The sequence below is a fragment of the Octodon degus genome, unplaced genomic scaffold (assembly GCF_000260255.1).
Source record: "Octodon degus isolate 3935 unplaced genomic scaffold, OctDeg1.0 scaffold00076, whole genome shotgun sequence".
NCBI lineage: Eukaryota > Metazoa > Chordata > Mammalia > Rodentia > Octodontidae > Octodon > Octodon degus.
Window position 1 is genome coordinate 6,335,026 of NW_004524652.1, and position 9,155 is coordinate 6,344,180.

Consider the following 9,155-nt stretch of genomic DNA (forward strand, 5'->3'; position numbering starts at 1 on the left):
GGGGGAAGGAGGGGAGGGGGAGGGGGAGAGAGAGAAATGTAAATGTTCAGGGACACAGAATGGCATTTAGGGCAAATCCAGGAGGGCTGGGGCCATAGCCTGGTGGAGGAGGAGTCTCGAGTGGGCAGAGCCCCAGGCTCTCCCTCCCCCCCAGTGCACCCCACCAAAAAGCGAGATGCAAAGAAAATCAGGTCATGAAAAAGCTGAACTGCTCTGTTTCATGGCATATTATTTTTTTAAAAAAATTATTATTCAGTGTATAAATTTAAGTTAAAGGGAGTTTATTTTTGCTTTTTTTAAATTTATTTTTGTCAGTGTCTCGCTGGGCAGTTCAGCCTGCCCTTGAGTTCATTATGTAGCCCAGGCTGGCCTAGACCTCACGGCGCGTCTCCTGCCTCAGCTTCCCAAGGGCTGGGATGACAGGCGTGCGCCACCACGTCCAGGGGATGGTGGTGTAGCTGTACAACAGTGCCAACGTCAGGACTGCCACTGAACTGTACACTTAACAGTGATTAAAATGACGGCTAATAAGTTTTAAGTGTACTTTATCACAGTCGTGATAATTAGTTCAACTATTTTGGAAGGCAATCTGGAGATTTAAAATAAAGCTGGAAGCATAAATACCTTACGGTCTCATCAACAAAAAAAGGAATTAGTAATTATTCATGCTCAATGGAATGTGAATGTGACAACTGTGTGCCCTCACCTGGCCACATGCATCTACCAGTACACACAGAGGTACAAAAGTGCAGTCAGGTGTGGTGCTGTGTGCAGTATGAGTCTGGGAGGCTGAGGCAGGAAGATCACAAGTCGGAAACCAGCCTAGATGACTTAGTTACTTAGAGAAGCTGTCTTAAAATAAAAAAGAGGGCTGGAGGGTAGCTCAGTGTGAAGGCCCTGGATTCACTCTCCAGTACTGCAAAACAAGGAAATAAGCACATCTATGTCCAACTACATGGGTATGAAAAACGTGTTCTGATCCATGTATGCCAGCAAGCCTGTCATCTCAGACACCGCAGTGCCTGCGGTGACGCATGCCTGCAATCCCAGCACTCGGGAGGCAGAGGCAGGAGGATCACTATGAGTTGGAGACCAGCCTGCGCTACACAGCGTGTTCAAAGCCAGCCTGGCAGGGGCCGGGGAGATGGCTCAGTAGGATAAGCGCATGACTGGCAAACGCAAGGATCTGAGTTCAATCCCCGGTTCTGCAAAAACAAAACAAAACAAAAAAAAACCAAAGCCAGCCTGGCCTACATAGTGAGACAAACAAAACAAAACCCACCATTGATAAAAACCAGCAAGTGGCAGAGCGTGTGTGTGTTCCTGCGCTTACAAACCCAGAGGGTGGGCTCGTAGGAGGTAACTTGATAAAACAGGGCAGCAGGCACCCCTGGGCGGGGGGAGGAGATGGGGCGAGCTCTCCCGTGCGCCATGGTGTCCACTCCCTAACCTGTGGAGGACACGGCCAAGGTGGTCTCTCTTTTGTGTGCCTGAAACAGTTCACTCTACCAAAGGGACGGAAATAAGAAACTCAGGAAAGAAAAAAGAAATCCCCAACGTGTGAAATCCAAACCAAAATCGCCCACCTCCGCACATCCTCTTCCCTGCTTAATTCTGGGTGAGTAGCGAGGAGGTCCTCTCAGGCATGTGCATGACAGTTCAGAGGTGACTGGTGACCTCAGCGGTGAGGTCAGGCAGGGAGAGGCTGCTCACCTGCTGCGACCCCGCCCAGGAGCCCGGGCCTGTGGACGCTTCCAGCTCCTCAGCTGGGGACAAGGGTCAATGATTCTACCTGTCCCTGACAGGAAGAATTCTAACCTGAGGCCAGAGGATCTGAGGGTTCTGTTACACGAAGGTTAGGTCTGTCTTCCAAATGTTCTTTCTGAGCAGCTCCTGATAGGGCGGAGCAGGAAAGCCCCCTGCTCCTGGAGCAACAATGTCCCCACTGAGTGCCAAGTCTCCCTTGGCACACACACACTGTCCTGGATTCATCAGCGAGTGTTCCTGTGACCCACAAACATGACAGCAGACGGAGGTGCAGCGAGGAAGACAGTGTGTCTCTGAGAGAAGCGGCTACCAGCCCGGCCAGGCATTTCCTGGTAAGTCTAACACCCGCACAGAGGAGATTGTCACTGATTTTCTTTTCTTCTCCTAGCAACTTTAGGTAAGGGTAAGTTTTCTGAGCAGCAGAAAACAAGATTTCTGCAGTTTGCTCTGTTTGACAAAGGAAGTGGCATGTGAGTTGAATAAGGTAGTGGCAGAAAAGAGGTCTGAGAAGACTCAGGCAAGGATCCCCGAGGCTGGGGTGTGGACCTGTATAAAGTTCCCTGGGGGGACAGGCGCGTCGCAGTGTCTGTTCTTGGCCATTTCACTGCCTTCCGTTGAACCCTCCGAGCCCTGACCTTCTCTTCTAGAGGACTGTAAATAACTTCTGGAGCTCCTCACTGTGCCGCACAGATCCGAATTTCCTAGAGACGCAACTTCAGTTCTCAGGCTAACAGACTGTTTTTTTCCTGCAGAGAAAACCACTATTACCCGGAGTGTAATAAACACAGCTGCTTTCATCCCCTTCCCTATGTATCGTGACCTCTTCTCCTCAAGGTCATCTTTCTCGACCAAATAGGATACATTAAAAGGAAGAGAAGCCAGGCACGGCAGTGCATGCGTGCAATTCTAGCACGCAGGAGGCTGAGGCAGGAGGACTGGTGTGAACTGGAGGCCAGCCTGGGCTGCAAAGTGACACCCTGGCTCCAAAAAAAAAAAGGGGGGGGGAGGGAGAAAGTGAAGAGTACCTCTTTGGAACTAAAGGAAACTTTTCTTGCTTACAGATAGTATGACTTTCCTTTTATCATAAATTTCCTTTTTCTCCAATTGTACGTCCTCAGTCCAAGGAGCTAGACGGACACAGGGCCAGCAGAGCCCAGCCGTACAGATGGGCAGACGCATCTCAGGGCTTATGTTCTGTGGATGGAGTCGGGACACGTCGCCTGGACACACAAAGCCCGTCAGTCAGTCGATGAGCACGCACTGAATGCCCTGACTGTGTTCAGAGCTGAGTTATGCAACGACATCAGCGTGTGGTAACGCCAGCACGGTGGATCCTGTGCCAGGAAGGCCAGGAGCCAGAAGACCTGCCAATTATTTATTTGAGGAGAAAAATACTTCCTCCTGCAGGGCCTCAGTTTCCCCTTGTGTAAAATGAGGGGGCCGCGGTGGTTGGCCTCAGCCTTTGCTTTCTTCCAAGAACACAGCAGCCTATCCAAAGCATGATGACTCCCCAGCCTCCTGATCTCCGGAGGCTTCTGTGTAGCCAGGGAGACTGGGCGGCTTGCTCTGCACGCACAGCAGGGCTTGCGGGTGTCTGGCCGCTCACCTGCGTCCTGGATGCGGGCTCCAGCCACGCTGGCTTCTACTCTTCCGCAGTTGTACCGAGCTAGTCCTGTCCCAGGGCCTTTGCACATGCTGGACTTGCTGCCTTAAGCTTCCTCCAAGAGCGGTGGCCAGATCTTTCCTTCTCATTCTTCAACCGGCCTCAGGTGCCCTCCCTGGGGGCCTTCTTATCCTGGCTCTCTCTAAAGGAGGTCTTCCTCTTCTTAGTTCATCTATTTCCTTCTTTTTTTTTTTTTTTTTTTTTAGAACTGGGGATTGAACTCGGGCTCTTGTGCTTGCCAGGGAAGCGCTTAATCCACTAAGCCATCTCCCCGGTCCCATCTATTTCCTTCTGAGTTCTCCCATGATAAAACCAATTTTCTCTGTTTCTTGCATTTGTTTGGGTCCCCTGTCTGTTAGCTCCACGCAGGTGGGGATCATTTTGCTTTGTACAGAACCGTTAACCCAATGCCTAGAGCACATTGATTTTTTTAAAAAATAGATTTAGTACAGGGTCTACAGGGTCTCACTACACAGATCCGACTGGCAGGATCCTCCTGTTTTCCGCCTCCCAAGCGCTGGGATTACAGGCACCCGCCACCACGCCTAGTCTCAGGGGCTGTCTCAGCGCGCTCAGGGGTGGGGCTGGCACAGTGAACCTCGGTCCCTGCATTTGCCTAAGCAGGTGCGTTGGTCTGTTGAGCTATCTGGCTGGCCCAAGTCACACTGATTTTAACAAGTATTTCTTAAATGAATGCCCAGGCTAGAACTAAACGCCACTTCGAATTGTGTCCCTATTAAGGCCCCTTCTTTCAGGTTCCCTGGGTGAGGGCTGACACGGCCTGCGGGGACTTCGCATGGCCAGCATTCTTTACACATTAATGATTCTTTCCCTTGCAGAAAAAGGCGTTTGCCTGGGATATAGCTCAGTGGCACAGCGCCTGCCTAGCACGTGAGTTCGAGTCCTAAAACAAGAAAAGGCTCTTGTGACATCATGAAGGACTCTCATGTCGCTGTGATGTCACAGCGGCATTATACGTCACGAGCGAGACCCCAGACCTCTTTCCTAGCCTTCTGAAGCCTCAGACTTCCAGATGCTGCGCCGCACACGCTGGCCACCAGCCTCTGCCGTCCGCTACGTCACGTCCGCCCGCCCCGCCGCTTGAGGATGACGTCACGCCCCGCGGCTGGCGTCACGTGCCCCCCCGTGGGGGGCGGGCTTGAGGGCGGCGCTTCCGGTCGGCGGAGCTAGGCGGCCCGAGCGGCGGCCGCTGCAGCCAGGACGCGGGGATGGCGGGCGCCGCGGGCGAGGCTCGGTTCGCCGGGCTGTCGCTGGTGCAGCTCAACGAGCTGCTGGAGGACGAGGGCCAGCTGACGGAGATGGTGCAGAAGATGGAGGAGGTGAGCGCGGGGCGGCGCCTGTGGGGCCCAGCGGGGTGCGCGCGTTGAGCGGTGGCCCTGGGCGGAGGCGACCGCGGGCTCGAGTGGTGTCGGGGGGACCCGGTGGGCAGTGGGGGCGCTCGGGGCGGTGTTCGGGGCCTGGTGGCCGCCACGGGGGCTCGGGCGAGCGTGGGGAGTCGAGTCGAGGTTCGTGGGGGCTCCGGCAGGAAAAGGTCGCGAGAGCGGCTCGGGAGACCGAGGACCCGCGGTGGGCGTACAGCGGGGAGTCTAGACCTGCTGTGGGGGTGTGGGAGCCCGGGGCTGCGGCGGAAGCGGAGGCGCGGACGTGCGGAGGGAATTGAGGGAAGCGAGATTGGATTGGGGCCGGCGGAACTGGCTGGTCCGAGTGGCGGGGACGATTCGGGGTGGCTGCGGGGGAGGCTGGAGCGAAGCGGTGCGGAGTCCCGGGCGGTCTGAAAGTAGGTTTCGGGGGGTTGAGTGGACGAGCGGGGTGCGGGTCTAGAGCCAGCGAGTTGCCAGATGGCTCGGGAGGCCCGGGATCTGTCGTCGACTCCAGGACGGGCTGTAGGGGGTCTGGCCAGGAGGAGGTGGGGAGGGTCTGTGTGCCTGGGGGTCCCCAGAGCGCTTCTGGAGCGGGCCTTCCCTCTGCTGAGCGAGCGGCCGCAGCGGAGGTCCCCCAAGGCTTGTTCGGCCCGGTCCCGTGGGTGGCAGCGGGGTCCTTTTTTCCATGCTGTGTGCCCTTCTCCCTTCGAGGAAGAAGGGACTCTGTGAGTTCCCATGTGGCTGGCTGGCTTTGCCCCAGTGTCCTTACCCCGCTGCACTCCTGAAGCTTTGGGGGGGGGGAGACAAAATGGGAGTTGGGCGCCCCTGCTAAGCCCACCTCTTAATGACAGTCAAGGGTCAGCCCCCTCCTGGGAAGACACATTCCGGCCCATCTGGTTTTCTTGCCCCACACTTCGCTTGTGGTCGCCTCTCAGGGGTGACTGACTTCTTCTCCCTTGTAGGTTAGCAGTATAAGCTTCCTTCTTTTCGGTTCTCCCGCGCCTGGGGCCTCTCTGGAAGTGCGCCCCTCTGGGTCTCCAGCAGGACGGTGGGCCCAGGCTCCTGCAGCTCTTCCCAGCCCACCTACCACCCCTCTGTCTCTGCATCTTCCACGCCTACAACTCAAGCTGCTGCTACCCCTAAGCCCATGTGGGGGCTCTTGGCTTTCTTTCCCTGGAGGAATTGCTCAGCCCTGAGCCAGCCCCCTTAAAAAGGGAGCTTGTATGGAGGTTGCATATTCAAAATCCCTGGAAAACCCTCAACAGATCATTGTCTGGAGCCACAGAGAGGCCACTGTAGTAAGATGGTATCAGTCTTTCCATTAATACACCCCTTGTATTCACAGGCTTTGTAACTTGGCACATAGCATGTTGCTGCTAGATGCGATTTACCCTATTTATGTTCTCCATGTGGCATTTTTCCATTTTAGAGAATAATAAGTGACAAAATCCATCTTTCTTGACTGAATGAGAGTTTGATGTCTCCAAAGAAAGAAAATCTTTGCTTAGTTTCTCTGCTTTTCCGTTGCTGGGAGACCTTTTGTTGGTTGTCAGCAGGGCATCTTTAGAGCTTAATAATAAAATGATAGGTGTATTTTTCTCTTGTGTAAGTGCCTACAAGTTACTTTGTAATAGGTGGCTGTTGTGTTTCAATAAGAACAGAGTGTGATAGCTTTATTGGTAGCATCTTAATAAAAATAAACTACTTTTTAGTGGAGGAAAGAGCAGCGAATGAGTGTTTTACTCTGGTGACTCCACAGATTCTGTGGGCAGCCTCTCTCGTTTCCTTCGTGTAGAGACTTCTAGGTTATTATAGAGAAAAGTCAATCTAGCAGGACTTTCTTTTTTAAGTAAAAGCAACCTTCACGGGAAGAACCTTACAGAAATATTAAGGGGTTCACTTGATTAGACCCCATATTTAAATTACTCAACAGTAGTTTGTTCTTTTGGGCGTGGTGCTTTTAAAACCAGGAAACTAAAAATGAAATAAAACCAGGAAACGGAACTTGCCAACATACCAACTCACCTGGGCAGGGTCACGCTTGGGAAATCTTGTTGCCCAGGTTGTGTGTGTGTTTCTGAAGGGACGGTAAAAGGACAAACAGCTGAAGTTTGGCCCTAGTGGTTACACCTGCGTGGGAATGGCTTGTGTAGGTTTGGATTGGAGGTGGTTTTAAGATAAATGTATTTTGTGAACGGTTGACTCTTGACCAAGTAGACTTTTATGATAAGGTATTGGAGGTCATTTAGGCTCTGGAACTCTGCCTTGTGGATGGCGCTTTGCCCATCCAGGCAGTCACTTTGTTTGGTGAGCACCACGGTAGGGAGGATAAGAGGATAGTGACGTTTACAGTTGATGGCAGGATCAGGTGAGATGAGGCTGTTAAAGACTTGGCACAGCTGCAGGTACAGCTCACCAGGGAATAATTGCAGCTGGGTGTGGTGGGGCGCTAGGTAATGCCTCGGGCATTCTGAGAGGCTGGCGCAGGAGCAGTGCAAGTTACAGCCTACCCCAGGCAGTTTGAATTAGTGAGACCCTGCCTCACAGTAAAAAATAAAAATGGGCTGGGGATGTAGTGCAGTGTAGAGGGCCTGAGTTCAATCTGCAGTACCACAGAAAGAAGTTACTAATCATAATGACTTGAAGGTTTGTCTTTGAAAGATTACTGACTATCATTAATACCACATCCTGAAAATGAACTAAGGTCTCATCTCACATATTTGAAGTTTTTTTTTTTTTTAAAGTACTGAGTGCCATGCAAGCACTTAAGCCGCTGAGCTATCTCCCTGGCCCTTGAAGTGAATTTTGATTTGCCGTTTAGCCTAGGAAACATTTTACTGTTCTATGGAGACAATGGCTGTGTGTCTCAATAGGTCTGGGGGAAGTCGTCCATGGAAGAGGCTTTCACAGAGCCGAAGCAGGCTTAACTGAAAGCTTTTTTTTTTTTTTTCTTTCAGTTGGCAGAAGGAAGTGTTCTAAATTGTATAGTAAAGCTTCTTCAAGCCTGAGGGGATATTTTGTGGTAGTTGGAAAGTGTGGCTGGGTTTCGAAGCAATTCACTGTCCAGCTGACGCGCAGCTTTGCATTGTGCCTCCCTCACACTGCAGTAATTGTGGTGTGTGAGTCGAGCCCAGGACACTGATGCTGGCACCAGTGTGCAGGCATTCTGTGGGCCGCTGCGGTCTTTTCCTTTTTCTCCTGTTGTTACCCAGCTCCCTATGTGTAGCGGTGCATCCTTAGTGGCCTTTATGCTCTGTGTCCTTTTGCAGTGGGCTGAAATTTCTTACACTTTTATTTATTTATTAATTTATTTTTTGGCAGAACCAGGGATTGAACTGAGGCCTTGTACTTGCCAGGCAAGCACTTATTCTACTGAGCCATCTCCCTGGCCCCTACACATTTGAATTATTGTTTAGTTTTACTTTTTTTTTTAACTGGGTCTCCCTCTGTTAACCCAAGACTAAATACTTAGCAGCAAAGGTCACACTTTGTTCTTTTTAATGCATTTTCTACAGGGTCTCACTACATAGATCAGACTCAGACTCAAGGTGCCCCTCCTGTTTTCAGTCTCCCAGTCACCATCTCAGCACAGCATCAGGGATCAAACCAGGTCCCTGCATCTGCCTAAGCAGGCACTTTAATCCTCTGAGCTATCTGACCGGCCCAAAGGTCACACTTTGCAAACACTTGGCAAAATTCAAGCTGGCCTGAGCCTTTCAGTCCTCCTACCTCAGTCTCCTAAGGAGTTAGGGTTACAGGTGCACCCCTGCATAGCTCATTTTTAAGTTTTATTTACAGTTAATTTTACATGACATTGGTGTGCGCCTTTATCTGTCCACGTTAACCTGTTGGACTGGCAGAGCATCCTCTTAAAAGGAACTGTCCCTTGGCCATCAGGCCGCTGAAGCAGACCTGCGCGCGGGGTCTCCTCTTTCCGTGTGCTCTCAGGAAGTGCTGCTGGGCTCTTGCGAAGGGTTTCGCCGAGAATTCCAACGCTGGATTTGCTAGTGTGGCCAGTGAAAGTGCCCTCACACACAAATGCTGAGGGTGTGAAAGGCAGATTGTTCTGTGGAAAGTAAAGGGCTTTGGTCTGAAAGAAGCTGCTTCCTTAAGGCCTCTTGGCAGTGATTTGTGCGTGAGACCCAGAGGTGCCACACCAGCCACAGGGGCTCATTGAGATGCTGCACCTGGCTTCACATCCGGGAACTCCTTCAGAACACACAGGCTGACTGAACCCTGGTGGGACTTTCATGCTGAGCAGCGGGACTGGAAGCCTCTCAGAGTATGCTCCTGGAGTTGGTTTCTCTCTCTGCTGTGTAGTCATTAAGGGCTTCCACTGGTGT

At 52.0% G+C, this 9,155-nt stretch overlaps 1 protein-coding gene across 1 annotated transcript in view; it reads left to right on the top strand.

The window, feature by feature from the left end:
- The first annotated feature begins 4,580 nt into the window (after positions 1 to 4,580).
- Positions 4,581 to 9,155, top strand: part of Vps37b (VPS37B, ESCRT-I subunit) — a 26,664-nt gene continuing 22,089 nt past the window's right edge. The window contains exon 1 of the mRNA XM_004635883.2: positions 4,581 to 4,770. Coding sequence (XP_004635940.1) covers positions 4,660 to 4,770 — 111 coding nt within the window. The 5' untranslated portion in view covers positions 4,581 to 4,659. The remainder of the gene's footprint in view (positions 4,771 to 9,155) is intronic.